Source organism: Archocentrus centrarchus, chromosome 5 (assembly GCF_007364275.1).
Source record: "Archocentrus centrarchus isolate MPI-CPG fArcCen1 chromosome 5, fArcCen1, whole genome shotgun sequence".
Lineage (NCBI taxonomy): Eukaryota > Metazoa > Chordata > Actinopteri > Cichliformes > Cichlidae > Archocentrus > Archocentrus centrarchus.
In genome coordinates, this window is record NC_044350.1 from 17582684 (window position 1) to 17602570 (window position 19887).

The following is a 19887-nucleotide window of genomic DNA, read 5'->3' on the forward strand; positions in this document are numbered from 1 at the left end:
AGATATTAATCAAAATGAAGAAAATCACAGAGACAATGAAGGGAAAGAGGGCCAAAAATCACTGGCGTCTGCACAGGCAACTGCTCCTATATGCTGACCAAGAGAGTTTGTTGTAAAGAGCTCTGGTGTCTGTCATCCCCTATTAGAGGTCACTGTACGAATCAAACTTAAGCTTTATGATAAAATGTCTTCCACTAAAAGTCATTTCAGAGATTAGCATCCACCACCATCAAATAGTCTTCCTCTACTTTTTTTAACCCAAGTCAGATTCCTCTTCACCTACATAGGCATGGTTCACTCACTCTGCTTGCCACCGTGCAGCTGCATTCATGTCTATCAGTCACTGAATTGGTCTTAATTTGAAGAAAACTTACAGATTGCTGAGCTGACAGAAGTGGCACACTGTCAGGTTCCTACATGATCTGAGTTGTAACTATTGGTTTGCTTTCAAAGGCCTAACGGGAGAGCATCTAATATTTCCCATCCTTCATGTTTCTTTCTATCTGAGGATAGCATCTGGACAGAAGTGCTGAGAACACCACTGAGTTGTTTTGAAGTAGTCTTCATTTGCAAGGTTTTTCTGCTCCTTTCTCCTCCTACTGATTAAAAGAAAAAAAAAAAAAGCTGTGAACACTAATTTTGTTTCCCTTGTTTTGAAACAACCAAAAGCAACACAGAGACATTTTTTATACTTTTATAATCTGGTCCATTACAAATAGAAACTTTTTGTAATGTAAAGATTATAGCCTGAATTTTACCTGCACTTATTGCTGATTTGTTTCCTTCTGAATGCACAGAGTTGCAGGCCTAAATGTGTGCAGTGTTTCATAGAGGCAAAAAAAAAAAAAGCAAGCAGAAAAACAGGAAGTCAACCTGGTGTGACTGGCAGCTGTTGTGGGCAAGTTTGAGTCAGTACATGGCATCCTTCCTTTGGCTCAGTTTGCCTTCGAGGCATACTCAAAGAAGAGTGGTCAATAGTTGGATCCTCAGAAAAGTTCAGAATCACTTGTCAGTGTAACAAAAACTGAGAATAAGAGCACTACAGTAAAAGAACAGTTTACAACTTCCAGTGCTCCCGAACTCAGGAAAACAATTCACATCTAAGATCAAAAGCTATTTAAAATTGGGCCTACAGTCATTTCTCTGCAACCACTACAACTCAAGAGGCATGCGTATCACTTGTGATTGATATGCCTTCTGTTAAAGTCACATGTCTCTAGCATGGTTCATCTCAGTACACTTGTCTGTTCTCTTCAACTTTACTGGCAGAGCTCAACTACTGACTGACAACAAAGCATGCAGCACAGCCATTCAACACCCCAACACTTTATCACATTCCCTTTAAGCTCCTTCCTTCACCACCCTGTCCATCAACCTCTTAACTCCTATCCATGTTGAGTTGGGTGAAGCCTGAAGTATTGAGTTCAACCCTTTTAATCTCATCTGATCCACTTTCTACAGCTTTTTTTTTTTTTTTTATCTTGCTGCCACATTTTAAGAAAAAAGAACTTTGTTAGTCTCCAGAGGGTGCTAAGAATAAAGATTTAGGTTTCAATCAGCACGACTGAGAAGGCCATCATTCATGCAAAAAACACTAAACTGGCTCACAGCTCTTAAAGACAAAGACAAACTGCATAAAGTTCTGCCCAGTATAACTTAAGCTGTTTTAACACATGAAGTCCAGATAGTGTCAACAGAATCAGGAACATCGTCTGAAGTTCCCAAAGTTCCAACATAATTAAAATACTGTTTGGCAAGGGAGCTGCATGGGTAGAGCAGGCAGGAGGCAGGGCACGTGACACTCACTCACTGTGAATTCACTGGAAAAAATACCTGTACCATCATCACATGTGTGCAAATGGACACTTTTGTTTTCTCATGTGCTTCTACTGGCTAATGACTAGAAATATCTAGGTTCAGAAGTGTAGTGTCATCAATGTTATTTAATTAAAAAGAAAAGAAAGTTACTTAACCTGCTCTAATTTTTAGTGCATGTGCTGATTGTCAAAGTAAAAGTGAAGCATCTGTGGAATTGCACACTGCAGCTCTTGATTATTCAAAGTTTCCTCCACCACCGCAAACATCTTTTGTTTGGAAGATACTGGCCCATTAGTCAGAAACGCCTTATATTCAATAATGTTACATGTGTCAGAAACTGACTGTCAAACTACATAAAGTATTAGACAGGAAGCAGCAACAAAACAGCTGAGAAAAACTACAAACATAAAATGTAGCAAATGTTTATTTAAAAAAGCTAGACAGTGTTAATACTTCTGGTGTAACACGTAAAATTCATGTTTTTTCAGTTTGATCGTGTTGTCAGTTGGAAAAAGGGAAGTCCAAGATTAATGGCAGTACTGGCTCTAAATAGTCCTCTAGATGTTTGCTCTAGAAATATCACTTATGCAATCCAATGACCTCTGTCTGAAAACTAAAGCAAGCCAGAGAACATTATTTCACAAGTGAGTGAATCATTTTCTGAATGAGCTGCTGCTCTTCAGCGGAGAGAACATGTAGCTGCAAAATAATGCTATATACAATATGCAAAAGCTGGCAAGAGTGAGGTGGTGCGATGCTCCACACAAACGATAACATTGAGCTATCCTTATGTTGGCCTTAGCAGGCTGGGTGCGCAGAAGAGTCTTTAAGAGAAGATTTTATTTGGCAGGTAATTTATTAGATTGTATTTATTGGTACTAACCATGTCCATATCCACCCTTGTCCATATATTTTTGGATTTTACACATTTACAGTTGTCCGGTTCAAGCATCAAATCAACCACACACATTGCCAACAGGAAGGAAATGTGGGGGAAATAAAAGTCGGGGGAAAGTTCTTTTTCCAACAAGTCTGCTCTTAAATATCTATTTCTGAGTCTGAATTCTTGTGTGGCTTCAGTTCAACTCTCAGATCCCATGGAGCTCCAGCCATGTCTGCTCATTCTTGGTTAAATAGAAATAGTTAACAGTGACCGTGGTCCCACCCTCTCTCTGTTCTCCTACTCAGTATTCCCTGGCTAAAAGAAGCCTCAGTGTGGGAGCACACCAAACTGAGGCCCCACAGAAAAACCACATAATTACAAATCACAATAAAGCCCTCAGTGCTGTGTTCCTGCCTGAAGCTCAGCTGCACCCTGCTCTGCTCCAACTCAAGGCCTTTGCTCGCAGCTACATGCCCCCCCCACTTCTTTTGACACTTTCTTTTAGTCTGCTTACCCGCAACCCCCTTTAGTCCCCTCACCCTTCTCTTGTCCCTGCAGTATGTCTTACCATGCATTCACACAAACTGATACAAAGTAGGTAACAGTATGTGGCCTCCCATGACTCTGTAGTTCTGGAGTTATTTTGTAAAAGGCATAATTTACAGTCTGCTCCAGCTGGACATTGGTTCGATGTACCCAGAGTTCATAACCATATGTATAATCATATGTGATGTATGCTTTTGTACTTAGATTTCCTGAATACAAGGAAAGGAGTGAGCTTTTTTTTTTTTTCCTTTTTCGTTTTTTTTTTAACCTTACACTTGTTATGCTTTAATAACATAATTACACCTAAGCTTTTAAGCCTGGCATTGTGAATCCTTACGTGTCAGTGGCCTGTTACTAATTGTGCCCATGTTTCTTTTCTTTTTTTTTTTTTAAATTCAAGTCACACCACTCTCCAGAGGCAGTCTACACTATAGTCATCACTACTCTCTAATATAGAGCATTCAGCCTGCTTCACTTCAATTCCCCTTCCTCAAAAAATTACATGAACACTTAAGAAGTAGAGATTTATTACTGTGGCTTGCAGTAGCTAGGTGCAAAAAGAGAAGAGGCTGCTGTACTGCTGCAGGAAAAAAAGTGCATCATTGACAGTGTTCACCCTTCTGAAGAGATAAAAAACAAGTTTTATCTGTAGCTGTCCCTCAACCAGACACGTAATTATATTCAGTATGGGTATTTCAGTAAAGCATCACTAGCTAAAACATCATTATTCAGATCATTTTGTTGAGATCAGCACTAAATGAGCATAAATGAATTTTCTATGTGAGCACCAACTCCAAACACACAAAAAATATTTTATTAGCCAAGGACTGGTGCCATAGGAATAAAGACCTAATACAGTCCAATAAAGAGCTAAAGCTCCAGCTTTAAGCAAACAAGACTAAGCCAATCATTAAGCTGTATTCAGGCATGAGATGCAAGTCTCTCCAGTGACTTAAAAAGGTACATGGGTTCAATTATTGCTACAGGCAGTAAGTGGTGGTCTAAAGAGATGGCAGGGGCAGAATAATATTTTTTTTCCAACTGAGTAAATGTCTTCAGCTTGTAGACTCAGCAGAAACACTAGTAAAATAGCTTTCAGAGAGACATAGGCCAGTGAATCCACACAGCTAGATGCATGCAGAATAATCCTGTAAATAAACTGCATAATTGTGAGTTGAATAAATGTGAGCGAATCAGGATTTACAGAATTAAGTCAAACAGAGTCCTATCTTAATTTTCTCAAACTTAAGATTAGTATTCCAATCTATGCATGTCCCATGACTTTCAGTCACTCGCTGGTGTGCGTCATATTCCAGTATCTAAATCTGAGATCGCCTGCTTTCACAGCGCAACTATTGCACCATCCAGCCAATAAGGGTTGCCTCTGTTGTTCACATCCACCGTTAACTGTGTCTCCCAACAGTCGTCAGGTCAGCGGCTCATTTTGTGCAGCTCACTCCTGAGTTCCACGAAGCGATGACATATCACATGACCAATCATATCAATCTATCATTAACATAACACTACAACATTATGGCAGGTGTGGACCATGCATCCATATTCTGATACATAAACTCACAATATAAACTGAAATTACTTCTTTATTGACTCCGACATAATGGTCCTTCGCTTATTTTAGAACAGCTGACTTGATTGTCACTCCAATCAAAGGAATATATTTTGGATTTCAGAATCCATAAAAGTTGCTTACAAACAAAAGTGACTTTGACCTGCCTCAAGTAAACCAAGTCATAATCATTCAAGCTGGTTCAGTGCATGACCCGCTCGGCTAAACATTCAGAGTTAAACAAACATCCACACTGGGTTGTTTCTTTTAATTTTTTTTTTTCCATCAGCTCACTGACCTCTTGTCAAGATTAGCAGCTCTTGACAGAGCTGGAATGCAACTGCACACAACATCACAACACCAAAGCCTTGGGAACTAATGTCTTTCCATATGCAGCGGCCTCAGGAAACTTGGTAAATGTACAAGCCAATATCCAAAATTTCGCAACTTTAGATGTACTTGTTCTGAAGAAATCATCTAATATTGAATTTTACTGTTGGGTAGTTTTAACTCCAGCACCATTTAATGAGCTTATTGTATATATATTCCTAATCTACAAAAATTTTTAGTTTTTAGATAAACTTATGAATGTAAAAAGAGCAATAGCTCTCTTATGAATGCTGTAAGGGATAAAGTGAAATGCCACCACACCTAAAATCTTTTATGTACGATGGTTGCGTAAACTCTGTGCCACCTACAACCAGACATAAAAGTGCAGGCCAAACACAGACACATCGTATTATTTCACAAAGACAGCCAAAATGATTTAGATGAGATTAGTTCCTACTGCATCGAGTCACTGGATGATACCAGTATCCATATATTCTATACCCAGCTACAGACAGCAAGTCTTACCTGATAAGGTTCAAAGGTTGAGAATTAACCTAAAGGGTCATAAAAATGGATAGTTCAGATTTTTATGGACAGGCCATACCTAACTTAAGAGTTACTGCATACACTCCTGTTCAGTCAGCTATTGTTTTTGTTTGTCAGCTAGGAAAAGTAGGTCACTAGAAAAGTGTGGCTTCATCAGGCACCTTTTCATTTGCTCATTTTCTCTCTCTTGGTACTTAAGGTACAACATTAGGCGCATATATACACTGACATCTCCTTGGCTGTTATTTTCCTTTTGTTGGAGAGTAATTACTACAATTACACCAGTACAAGTGTCACATGAACGACTATCTCACAGAAGGTATTCTAAATAATACAGATAAAAACCCATCATATACTCTACTCATTTGTTTTCCTGACCTTCAGCTCACTGATATTTGACAATTGAGTATGGAAAGGAAGCCACGCGGCTCCTGCAGTCATTGCTGCAGTTAGTTTAAGTGGAAAGTGCAAAAATTATTTCAAAACCCAGAGTGGTAGTTTAAACAGAACGTGTTGGGAACAGTGCTAAAATAAGGACTGAGTGCTTTAAAAAAAAAAAAATCCTGAATGTTTGGATGTTAATATAGCATTTAAAACATTAATTGTGATTTGGGAATTAGTTGGCATGTCCAATCTACTGCCAATGTGGGAACATTTGAATAAAATTGAAATATATAAAATAATAAAATTCAATAAAATTGAATTGAATTTGTTTTCAGTTGAACATTTACCAGAACACAAAAACAAAAAAGAAACAGGTGACAGTTTTAGGGCTAGGTTATGATAGGTTATTGTTAGCATGACTCCTAATAGGTGCTTTCCTTCCCCTATTGTTAGGTCCATAAGAATTTGGCTAATATGACAGTTTTAATAATCTTGCCTCTCTACACCACCAAATGAAACGATCACCATGTGATTAAAGTGGAGATATTCAGCTTTAATTCAAAGGGTTTGACACACCTTTAACTTTTTATTTAACTGCCCTCAACTGCTGCTTGTTTGTAGATCATTCTGCCTTCAGTTTTGTCTTCACGAACTGAAAAACATGCTCTGTTGGAGTGAGGGCAGGTGAGTGATTTTGCTATTGAAGAATATCCCACATTTCTTTGCCTTAAAAAACTCCTAAGTTGCTTTTGCAGTATACTTTGGGTCATTATCCATTTGCACTGTCCAATCAGTTTTGTAGCATTTGGCTGAATCTGAGCAGAGAGTATAGCCCTGTACACGTCACAATTCATCCTGCCACTTCAATTAGCAGTCACATCATCAATAGACACTACATGTTTACAACATTACCTGCACATGTTTGACAGGTATGCTTCGGATCATGAGCTTTTCCTTTCCCTTGCCATATTTTTCCCATCGTTCGGGTACAAGTTAATCTTGGTTTCATCTGTCCACATAACTTTTTTCCCCCAGACTCTTCTAGATTTTTTATTTGTCAAAGTCTAATCTGGCCTTCCTGTTGCTGAATGCAACTAGTGTACCATGTTGTTAACCCTCTGTTTCCATCCATGAAGGCATCTCTTGATAGTAGACTTTGACAATGATATGCCAACCTCCTTGAGTGTTCTTGACCTAATTAGATCTTATGAAGTGCTTTTCTTAACGATAAAAATAATTCTGTCATCATGCACTTTAGTTGTCTTGTGTAGTCTTTCAGGAGGCCTCTGGTGTGGCCAGAGTATTAATTCTTTTTAAGAATCCTAAAGTTTCTGCCATCTCTCTGATGGGTATATTTTGGTTTTCCAGCCTACTGATGGCCTCCTTCACTTGCACTGAAATCTCTCATACTGAGGGTTCCAATTCAAAGCTCCCAAATGCAAGTTCAGATCTTTTTTTTTTTGTTTGTTTGTTTTTTAGATCTTTTATCTGCTGAATTTGTCACAAAAAAAGCAAGGGAACAGACCTCATCTGGCCATGAATCTACTTGTCAATCAGTTGTCCAATTACTTTTGAGTGTGAAAACGGGTGACTAAGTATAAAAATTGCTAATTTCTAAACAGTTAATGCAATACTTTCATTAATGGTCTGACTTATAATCCACTGTAATGGTGTACAGAGGCAGAATTACATAAAAAAAAGTGTCATTGTCCAAATACCAATAAAGGTAGCGGTTGCCTCTGGAGAGTCAATTACATGCCATGGTTTATAAAAACACTGTATAATTACCACACAAAACTCAAACTTCACAGGTCAAGTTACTAAAGTGATTCTAAAGACATAACTTAAATACTGAGAATGCAGTTACAGACCCCAAATAAATCACTACTCTGACACTGAATTCCAGTTCAAATACATTATACAACCCACGGTGCTCACCACTTATCTTACTTTGCAAAAGGTTTTATAAACAACTATTTACACCACCTCCTTTTAATAGCAGCGGTTCTATTTACGTAATGTCTGTGCATGCAAAGTGGAGAGGGGAGGAGATGCAGCTTCGTGCTTTTACATGCAAAACCAATAAATCACCATATCATCATGTATCACAGCTACTGAGAACATAATCGAAACGGTTATGCTGTCAACTAGTAAATGGTTCTATTGCCGCTGTCTTGCATTTCTTATGTATTTTAATAAGCACTTTTCATTTAAACCCTTTCCCAACTAATCAGGAGGGTTTTTTTGAGTTGATATGAAGCTGAATACAAGTTTGCATGTCATGTTTGAGGGAATGTCAGACTGCTTCCCTCATGCCAAATTATACACCACACAAAAGCCCTCAGTAACACATGCACTCACACACACACACACACACAACTAACAAGTGGCACAACCCAGCTTCCATTGCCAGGGATTTTTCTTTAAGAGCCAGAGAGCTTGGTATGGGGTCCTAATTGTGCCCTGCTGCTTTGAGAGTCAATTTTTAATGGGGTGGAAAACAAAACAACACACCAAAGTACAAACATACTTTATTGCCCTTACACATTCTTTCCAAAAACCTTTTTTAGCTTGATGGGTGTGTTCAGCCAAATAACATTGGTGTCTGACTATTATGTGAAAAAGATGAGTTATAGCAGTCCCAAAGTATCACAGCTAACACTTAACTAAAACTACAGTTCATCTATGCACACACCATGCTATTGCCCAGTTAAGGGGTGTGTAAGTCATATGTCACTGACTCTTGCATTTTTCGTCAGTGTCTGCCATGTCTTTTTTTATTCTCAAGCATACAGTTTTAAATAAGAAACGCAATCCTTAGATAAAACAAGTTTAAAAGCTCTTCACATATACTTGTTAAACTGTGTGTGACAGGCTGCCGTGCCTGCAGTCTGCCATCAAGAGCCACGCAACTGACACAGGATGGGAGTGCTGGTTTCCTCAAACCAGTCAAACAAAAGGCTCACATCTAGTTCTCTTTTACATGCAGTCAGCTAAAAGAGGAAGTGAGAGATGGGGGATGGTGGGCTGAAACAGGAAATGACATCAATTGCATCTGCAACACAGTTAGCAACCATGATCAAAAATGGTAAGCGAGAAAGAACAGAGAGAGTGTGATCTTAATATGCCAACATCAAGGGGGAGGAAACAAAAGCAATCTGGGGTACTGGTTTAGATTCATACAAAATGAAAGAAGGATTAATTGCTTACTTTAGTCAACAGAAAATACGACAAACATTAATGAAATTTTGAACTCAAAGTGATGAGACTGCTTCAATTTCTTGTTAGAGAATTTCACTGCTTTTTGACATTTTTTGAGTTACTAAGTAATTTTCCAAAAGTCTTTTATTAGACTCTCCAGTCTACATTTCCAGGGAAAATCAATTTCGCAGGACCAACATGAGTTGTTTGGCATTATTAATATTTGTGAGGTTAGTATAGCAATAAAAAGCCATTCAAGAGCAATTCAGATAGCCTGACAAGGTGGTGAATGAGGTAGTGGTTTCAGCTGCTGCAAAATTAGCAACGATACACGACTTCTACACATGCTCAGGCTTTAAAAAAAAAAAAAAAAAGGATAAAATGTGACTTGAGCAACTCAGCGACCATGACTACAATTTTAAAAGTGGTAATAATTAACTGTTCTTGCTTTTTCACAAAGGCATACCACATGAGTGTAAGCAAGATTTCTGTTTCAGTCCAGTTCCCTAATGAATCTCTGCCACTGACCTTAGTTTGGTTCATTAAGGAAATTTTCACAAGACAGAACTGAGTAAAACAATATTATTGTTATGCAAGACTTAACAACCAAAATACGTGTCTACATGGCAGGAAAATTAATTACATAGTTTTGATGGAGTTAAAGGGGGTTTTTTTGGTCTATCTGTCAGATGGTGGAGAGCTTAGCAGATGCAATCACACTGCAGTATAATGACCTTTCAATCAAGGTTAGAGTGCAGCTATCAGGGGGACATATCCTCACCCACTGTGACATGTAAACTATACCCACTATCTATCACGTTCACATGAAGCCCTGCTGCTCAAGTTATGTTAGGAACCTCACTTGCAATTTCTCTACAGCACACAACTCAGATGAAGCAACACCACCAAGCAGAGGGTCAGCAGCAGCTTAAAGCCTGTGGAGTGAGAGATCAAGTGAGACTGAAGGTAAACTATGATCTGATACTGGAAGACTTTACAGAAGTGAGGATGGAGGACAGTGTGAAACACTAAGGAAGAGATTAAAAACTGTTTCAACTTCTGGGAGAGTGACACCTCCATTTCTTCTACCATCTGCTTCCTGACAATTTCGCTCACTACACTACCCTTTCAAATCACAGAAACACACTGTCACTGGCTCCCCCCCAAAAAAACAAAACAAAACAAAAAAAACCCCCAGAGATACAGTCATGCCATTTGTTTGTGACATTTTTGCAAGATTACATTTTGGATGTAGCTAACCTTCTCATCACCTAGAAACTGTCTCCCTTTTTCCCCCTCCTACATTTTTCTTGTCTGCTACCGCCTGGAAAACAAGTGAACTAAAAAGATGAGCTAAAGAGACCGAGCAGATCAAACCAAGACTGCACTGTAAGCAAGCACAGCAGGGACATTTTAAAGTTGAGTTAAGACTCCCCAATTATCATACAAAGTTCAGTCTGACCTATGGCCCACCCTCTCAGCTTACATCCCCACTCATAGTCCCATGAGCTTTTCTACAATAATTTTATCCCAATCTCACTACTAAGTTCTAGCCCCGTCTCCTCCAAGAACCATTTTCTTTCTGCATCTAACATTTTTACATTTGGCTTTTCAAGTGTACTTAAGCTGTTCCAGTTTGAATCCCAGCTCCCCCTGGAACTCAGGAGCACCAGAATATCCCATGCAGAAAAATTGCCAGGATAACCCAATGAGGATGGAGGGGAAATGAAGTGAGATCACTTCCTAGAATGGAAAGAAAAAGGATATGGATTGTGGTGGGGAAGGGAGGGGATAACAATTTACTTTGTGTGTACTTAATGACATGATCAGACAAAGAAAGTCCCAACCCCTAGCTCTCCATTGCCCAGAGGTATTTGGAAATGTAAACAATACAAGAAGAGCTGCTATGGGTGTTGATGAATATGGGGAGTGCATTGTAAAATCCAGAATAGTAACAACATTTTGCAGCATAAACTCAATCAGGTTTAGGCTGAAACTGGATTTTTTTTTTTTTGGTCTGGCCTACAAACTGATCTAACAAGTTTGTAGACACTCAGATAACAGAATGCCAAAACAAATGGCAATAATTTAAAGAAAGATATCACAAACACCACTGAGAAGGAAAATATTCTCAAAAAAAAAAAAAAAAAAAGCTTATCTAAGAGCTGTGGTCAATATACGTCTCCACATCTCAACCACTAAAGCTTTCAGTTAAGCCACAAAACAAAAAAAAATTTCTCCCCATTGGCGTACCCCTACGGTGCTCTATAGAATTTAGATGAGGGCTCTGACAGGACCTAATTAAGACCTGGGAAAAATATTCTTGCAACAGGCTGCTGGTATGCTTTGTCCTCAATCAAGCTGCTATTTTTATTTTTTTTTTAACCAAGTTTGTAACAAAATTCCTGTGTACACTTCAATCAATAAATACAAGCGCACATCCACCTCTGAAAGAAAAACAGACCCAGAATCAGAAGTTTGAACACATCTTAATTGTGTCCACATCTTGCACAATCACTGTGACCAAATCTATACACAGACACATATATAACCCCCTCCCCCCAATCAAAGTAGTCAAAACCAGCTTTGTGCTAGTTCCTGTTACAGCAGTTCCTGTTACAGCAGGCGTCTCCGGGATTACATACTGACATGATGATGGACGGTATGGCTGCTGCATAATATCTACTGTGAAAATCATAAAGTGCCATAAAGATCTTTGGATTTTACCTCAACTACACACCTATAATGTTTTTTTGATTGCATCTTGCATGTTTGTGATGCTATTGCATTTACAGTAGCCATCTAGGGACAAACTCCTGCCAAAGCAGTCAAAATAACCTTCGGAGTACCCCTACAACAGGTGTCTCAAGCACGTTGTGCCATGATGAAACACACGGACTCACAAAGGAAAAACAAACACTAACCACTCTGTCATGGATGGTAATTACATAAATTCTGGCAAAACAAATTAACTCATGGTTCAACACCTGAAGGTTAAATGCTACCTTCATTCTACTATACTGGCTCTATAACTTACGTCTCAGAGGACAAGCTCTGAGGCACTATGCATATACCAAGACAAATCTGAATAAACATGGATAGATTCCCTTAAAATTAAACTGGATTTATTTTCTTTGTATATATAATTTAGGTGAACCGAACCTTAAAAAAAAAAAAAACATTTTTTTCATTCATCATATTCTGTATCTTTCTGTTTTTGGCAAGAACTGCTTCAAAATGTTAAATCCCTGTGTCTGTGCGGGACTGTCTGCGAGCCTACACTGTGCAGTAGCCACTTCCTCCTTGCTCTTTTATCGGCGGTAATGAACATGCACACAAATGAGGCTTGTGATCTGGCACGATGTCTTTCACACCTTGTGATATCCAAAACTATGCTGCAACCTGAAGGATGCGTTTTAAATCAGCTACTATTCACGCATAAACGTCTACATACTGCTTCCACTCTCTGCTAATGTCGTATTTTAAAACGCACGACATTACAGTGACTGGTGTAAGAATAACTCAAAGATATGAGCCACGGATAGAGGCAATGGTAGAAGATTTTCCAAGCTATCAGTATTTCCAGAGCGAAGAGGATAGTGAAGCCTAGTCCCTGTGGACCTGCACTGAGACATGCAGTCTGCAGGAACAGGCTTTATCTTCAGAGCGCTCCCTGTAATTGCAGGATATTCAGCCCTTTCACATACCAATTCACAGATCTGCCATCCAGTGCGTCATACAGTTAATTGGACAGCACTGTGGTGCAGACTGTTGAGTAAACAAGGTCAAGTCACCCAAAAACAGGGCAGCAGCTCACTTGATACATTTCACAGAACAGGCACATTTCTGCCAATATGTCTCTCCTAAGAAGTTGAAGTTCAGTAAACGGCCGTTTATTCCTGTATAGCGGGTCAGTCTGACTGGTTTCCTCCAGAGAAACCCAGGTCTCCATAATGAGCCAACTGTGATTACATGACACATCCACTAAAGCTCTGCCATCGGCTTTAATAAGTGGGAGGCACTCCTTTTCTATGCACTGCTGACCACAATGACCTAACCAACAGCACAGCACGTCACCTTGTAGAGTCATCGGACATGTCTACAGTAAATAGGTGACTCTACGGAAGACTTGCCTTTGCAACACAACATGTTCGTAAATGTTAACTCTGCGTTTCAGCACGGGATGTGGTGCACGCTATTAAAAATTAATGCAGGATTTTGGACAAACTTCTGCTAAATTGTTTTTCTTTGTACTTTTTTCTGCGTTTCTAAACACACCTCTGTGATGTGGTGTGGCACAAGAGCAAATGAAACAGAAATCAGGTAATATAGAAGCATGTTTGCAGCATTTTGCAGAGCAGTCAAACACACCAACTGGCAAACACATAATAATCAGTTCAGAGATGGGCTCCTGCTCTCTACTATCACGACTGCAATAGCTCAGGTTTCCCCAGCTTACTTCTGCTTAGACTGGCAGTTTTCACAAATTGTAGCCTCGCTCTGTGATCGATACTGTGTCTGCAGTGCCACGCTTTGAGAAAGCTACATTCATTTCTCTTTAATGCTTTAATAAAATAACCGTTTTCCTCCTGGAACCCACACAAGGAAACTGCCTCTAAAGATGTGTGCTAGTGGGCAAAATCTAATACAGCTCAGTGGGACAAAATCTTCATCCTCACAAGTTTGCCTGTGTCATTGTGATAAAATAAAATATAATAATAATTTAAAAAAAAATCAGTTAATAAAAGTATTGTTAAAAGAGTAGCAAAGTATTAAAAGGATAAAATGTACTCACTGAAAGAATATGAGGTGGTATATTCAAGAACATATTTTTTCTAATATTTCTAAGGGTAAAACCTAGAATATAGTTAAAACAATTACTTCTACTTGAACATAGCCCAAATGGTTCAATATCAGATGGTGTTAGCCATATTCCCGAGCCTTTAACAGACCAGAATATGATGAAAGTTCTTTCACAAGTTTGCCTTTGAGGCAAAGTACTGGACTGTGTACCCAGGAGCACCCATTACCTATAGGTAATGAGCAATGGATGCCATAAGTCGAGGCCCACGGGGTTAAAACACATGAAATATTATAATATCTTCTATTCTATACCCTTTAGTGCCCACAAAATCCAAACAATTCAAAGACTTAAATGTGCATGAGGATGCCTGCTAATTAATGTGTTCCTAAAGAGAGCAGATGTAAAAGAGGAACAGAAAATGACTGGTTTCAGATCACGTGTGTGTCTAGCTTAAAGAAATGTTGATTCATAATGATGACCAGAGCATTTAGGCATGTAGACACGGTCAAGACAACGTACTGAAGTTCAAAATGAGCAGCAGAATGGGGAAGAAAGGTGATTTAAGTGACTTTGAATGTGGCATGGTTGTTGATGCTAAACAGGCTGGTCTGAACATGTCAGAAACTGCTGATCTACTGGGATTTTCCCACACAGGAAAAAATCTAAGGTCTGCAAAGAATTATCTGGAAAAAAAAAAAAAAATGAGAAAATATCCAGTGAGCTGGCAAAAATTCCTTGTTGATGCCAGAGGTCCGACCTCTGGAGAATGACCAAACTGCTTTGAGAAAGGCGACAATAACTCAAACACTCCTTACAAGCAAGGCGTGCACATGAGCACCTCTGAACGAGCAGCGCGTCGAGCCTTGAAGCAGATGGGCTACAGCAGCAGAAGACCACACACAGCTAAAAAAACTCAACTGTACCTGCAATGCGCATGGGCTCTCCAAAAATGGACAACAGAAGATTAGGGGATATTTCCTTGGCAGACTTTGGACCTCTACAGCCAACAGAGCAAATCTAAAAAGGCAACATTTTGATTGGATCCTTTTTTTTTTTTTTGGTTAGACTTCTTTCATTTGCTGAAAGAAGGAAATGATCTGAGCTGATATAAAAGAAGATCTGTCACATCCACCTTTGCCTGCAGCTGAAAATGAGGCTCGTCCTTGAAACCAAACCTCACAGCTCATCTTAGACAGTCTACATTCAGTTTATTAGACAGACAGCTTATTCCCGTGAAAGGAACAGACTTTTTGTGTATAGGCAGCAGATAGATTTTTTTTTTTAAAAGCTATCATCTACAGAGTTGTGATAAGACACCTCTGAAGAGATGTCACCCCTCTGTCACAAGCTGTAACTGCAAGCTGGAGAAATGCATCCTTTAGTCAGTTGATTACATGCTCAATGAAAGAGTAATCCATTAAACTCCAACTGTCACCAACTTGAGTCTACCTGCTCAAAAGGCAGAAAAGGAAAAAGGAAGTAGACAAAATTAACAGTGTTACCAAAATGAGTTTTGCTAAGTCTTGAATGAACTACCAACGTTTACACTGCATTTACACATTTAACTGGAATGCGAAATTGGCTCTTTAGAGGAAAGGGAAAAAAATCTCCACGACACATTCCAGGTTTTGATCCATGCATATGTGACAAGTTCAAACAAACAGAGGAACGCAGGCTGGGTGGCACACTTTACTGCGGGCTTTTGTTTGTTTGTTTTACAGTGATATGATTCTTCCACTGTGACAGATTCTTAGAATGGGCATACCACACCATAACAAAGTCCACCTCTTTTCATTCAACTGTCACTGATCATAGGATATAACATTTTTATAATAATAATAATTTTAAAAAAATGAAAAAAATTTGGAATTAAAATGAGGTCTGTGTCTGTTTCACATGTGTTTCAGTCTGTCTGCCCTATATAGGTTAATTAGTAAATGTTATGTGATTAATTCTTAGCGTTAGTATGGATATCCCTGCTGCAGTTTTGACCTATGAACGAGCTGTGCTGCTGAGCACCACAGATCTGAGCAGTGAAGCATATCAGGAGAAAGGTTTTTCCTGTTTTGTTAGTTTTTTTCCCCCCGTCGTGCTTACGGTTGTTTTAATATTAAAAAAGATGTTCATCTGGGAACAAAATGTGTCACACAATTTGTGACCAGACATGCCACAAATAATGTAGTTATGAATGGTTAAAATTGCCTCTATGCCACCTGTGGGAGTGAAAATTATTTAAATCGAAGTTGCAGGAAGTAGTGCTCCCTCCTGAGTGCGCTGAAACCGAAAAGCGTGTGTTTTTCACAGAAATGAAGGCAGTGCAGCCTCCATGTCGTGGCAGAATGTGACAGTGGTAACGGTGATGAAACTGCTACGCCGCCCGCCCATGCTCTTTACGGAGGAACCCTTGGTTCATTTTCAGACCTGTCCTATAATTCTTCTCAACCCTCACACACAGCAGTGGATGGTAATTACTGATATGAAACCTGCTGTACAGTGCAGGGTATGTAATTAGCCTTCTAACCAGGGGCACATCTCAACAACCAGCCGTCTCTTCAAAGACCCAGGAGAGAACAACACAGCATGTGTTCCCCATCAATCGAAGCAGAATTTTCTGCTCTGTCCAGAAAGAGGAGATCAAATTAAATTTGTAAGTCTGTGATCAGCAAACAAAGTACATGACAGCTAAATGCACTAAGCAAAAAGGATTATATTTGAGAGTGGTGCAAAATTATACAGGAGGATGTGATGTGCTGATTGGATTTTTTTTTTTTTTTTTTTTTGGGTCAGTCGCTCCATGTAGAACATGTTTACCTGAAAGTATTCTGCTTGGGTGTTCATTTTTCATTCATATGCTTTAGCAGAGCAACTTTGTGAGGAAATATTCTGAAGTTCCTGCTTTTGTTTCAGACCTACATCAATTCTAAGATGTCATATGATCAGCAACATCACTGCAGCATCTCTGACTGAAAGAAAAACGTTAAAAATTGTATGCTTAAACAAAACTTTGAGGTAAATATCAATGAACACGTCACCTTTTTCAGAAATGCCACTAACTTCCTGTGTATCTGAACTTGCATATCTACTAAGGTTTTAAGGAGCACATCAAAAGTACTTGAAAATCCTGCTGGACCTTATAGTGTGAAAGGTGGCAAGCAAACCATACGAGTTAAATATTTAAGGACGCTATAGACAAATGTGATGTATACAGCAATTCCATCATATGCAGACATATGTTAATATTCCCAGCTGCATAAAGTGGAAAGCTAAAAGAGTTGGGAGCAGTTAGGGGTGCGCAATTCACTCCAAACGCCCACTCCTGTTCTGAGAGGAAACCCCTCCAAACTTAAAAACAGGCTATTCTGGCTGTCCCTGCAATAAGCTCACGGTAATCATTGTGAAACTCCTTGCTGTGCAAGAACACTTGCTTCAGAGTGCCGTTTCTACTCCAAACTTTCCCAAGCGCTTCCAGTAGAGCCTCTATGTTTGTGTCAAAGCAGCTCTGAGCCTTGAGGGCTAAGGAGACAAGGACAGGCCAGCAACACTGGCAGATGGCTGAGCGGCTGATGGACGTTTTTGGACGCACGCATTTCTTGCGGCTCTGTCGCATTTCTTGCGACAGAGCCGCAATTCATTTTTGTATCTCTCTTCAAGATAAAAAAAATGAATAAATAAATCCCACGCGATTCAAGCAGCCCTGGACCACATTTAACTTACTCAATTGCCCGTTTCTGACAGATGTCTTTGATATTTCGTCTGTAGCCATTATTGTGGCACTTTTGCAACCCAGCGTCAGTGTTGTGACAGACTACTCACCGAGCAGCAGCAGTTTCACTTCTCTTGCCGCCTTCTCTCCATCTTCTCTCAGATTTTTATCTATCATCTTGGACCTCTCGGCCGCTGCCTTATCTTCCTGACTCACAGTACAACCCATGGTTCCCAGTGCGCGCTTCAGGTCTGCTGTTTAGTGGGAAAAAAACACCTGGGAGAAAAAAAAAGAACTAACGGCTGACCCCCTTTTCTTAAAAACAAGGGTTGAAGTTTAGTAAGGCGAGTTCCCTTTTCGGTGAGTGGTGAAAAACGTGACGGAGTCCGCTCATCCGCCAGAAGGGACCAAAATCATTAAAAAAAAAAAAAAGAAATTATTTCCGAGATGAACTTGGTTTTCTAACTAACGTACGAAATTGCCCAAAAAACACGCACGTCTGTCATTTAGTTTGTCCGCATTTGTGGGGGGGTTTACGCGGGTAACGTTGCCCGGAAAAAAAAAAGATTCAGTAACTTTTTTTGTTGACTTTTAGCTGGTCCCTAGAGTATTTCATTAGAGCAGGTTAAACACGCGAAAAACGACCGCGAAGTTAGAAAAAAAAAAGTATTCCAGCTGTGGAAAACCGAGCACACAGATTCCTGCTGCCAGTTACGCTACCACATGCATACCACACTTTTCTGTGAATATTTCAAATTTTTGCTCTAAAAATATTTATATATCGCTTTAATCCGAGTTGCCGATCTGCATTCCTTCCCCTGCGAAGAGATTTACCACGTTCGCCACACCCGTGAAGTTCCCCTCTGATCGACTGGCAGACAGCGCCGTCTCCTCCCACCCCAACTGCGGAGGGACGCAGAGCCGCAGTGCTTCATGGGAAATGTAGGTAAAGCGGTGGCGAACTGTTTCCTTCAAGTACTGTCGGAAAGATCTGTATTCACTCTTCAAGTCATATATATATATATATATATATATATATATATATATATATATATATATATATATATATATATATATATATATATATATATATATATATATATATATATATATATATATATATATATGTATGTATGTTTGCTTACTTGTTTTGTCAGTTTCGAGTATTTCTCTGCATTCTGAGTTATGAAGTCTCAGACCAACCCTAATCCTAATCCTAATCCCGAAATTTTGACTTACGAATGGCAAAATGAATAAATAATTAGCAATTAATAGTATAAAAAGCAAATAAAAAAATCCAGTGGCGGAAACAAACTTCCATCCATCCTGTTCAGGGTCGCGGGGGAGCCTATCCCAGCTGTCATAGGGTGAGAGGCAGGGTACACCCTGTACAGGTCGCCAGCCTGTCGCAGGGCCAACACAGAGAGACAAACAACCTTTCACACTCACATTCATGTTCTCATTCACACCTATGGACAATTTAGAGTAGCCAATTAACCTAACCCCAGTAAGTGCATGTCTTTGGAATGTGGGAGGAAACCGGAGTACCCGGAGGAAACCCACGCAAGCACAGGGAGAACATGCAAACTCCACACAGAGAGAGGGAGAGGCCTGGGCCAAGCTGGAATCGAACCCAGGCCTTCCAGATGGTATTCTAACTGTGCGCCACCGTGCTGCCCAAACAATCTTCCTTGTGCAATAATATGACATAACTATATAATATGATATAACTGATGAGAATAATCTAATATTTAGTTATTAATACCACAGTCTAAAATACATTTACGTACGTAAAAATATATTACAAATATTTTCAGCAAATATGTTTCACTAATCGATAATCAAAATATTAATATGTACATATTTATCTGGTTACACAATATTGACCTTGTACTTGCGGATGAGTTGGTAAATTTATGATGTTATGTATATTTTATAAAATGCCACATTTATCTCAGTTATAACCTTAAAATAATCTTGGGGTAAAAATATTCCCTGTAGTACTCTGAAATGAACGTTGGCCAGATGAAAACTATGAAATTGTTCAAAAGTACACGCAAAAACATTGATCGGAATCTAAAAAGTAGATTTAATGCGGTGTTTTG

At 39.3% G+C, this 19887-nt stretch overlaps 1 protein-coding gene across 1 annotated transcript in view; it reads right to left on the reverse strand.

Moving 5' to 3' along the window:
- LOC115779862 (guanine nucleotide-binding protein G(i) subunit alpha-2-like) overlaps nt 1-18656 on the reverse strand; it is a 52869-nt gene extending 34213 nt beyond the window's left edge. Inside the window, exon 1 of the mRNA XM_030728741.1 lies at nt 17893-18656. Within this exon, the coding sequence (XP_030584601.1) occupies nt 17893-18010 (118 nt within the window). The 5' untranslated portion in view covers nt 18011-18656. The remainder of the gene's footprint in view (nt 1-17892) is intronic.
- Nucleotides 18657-19887: the final 1231 nt, after the last annotated feature.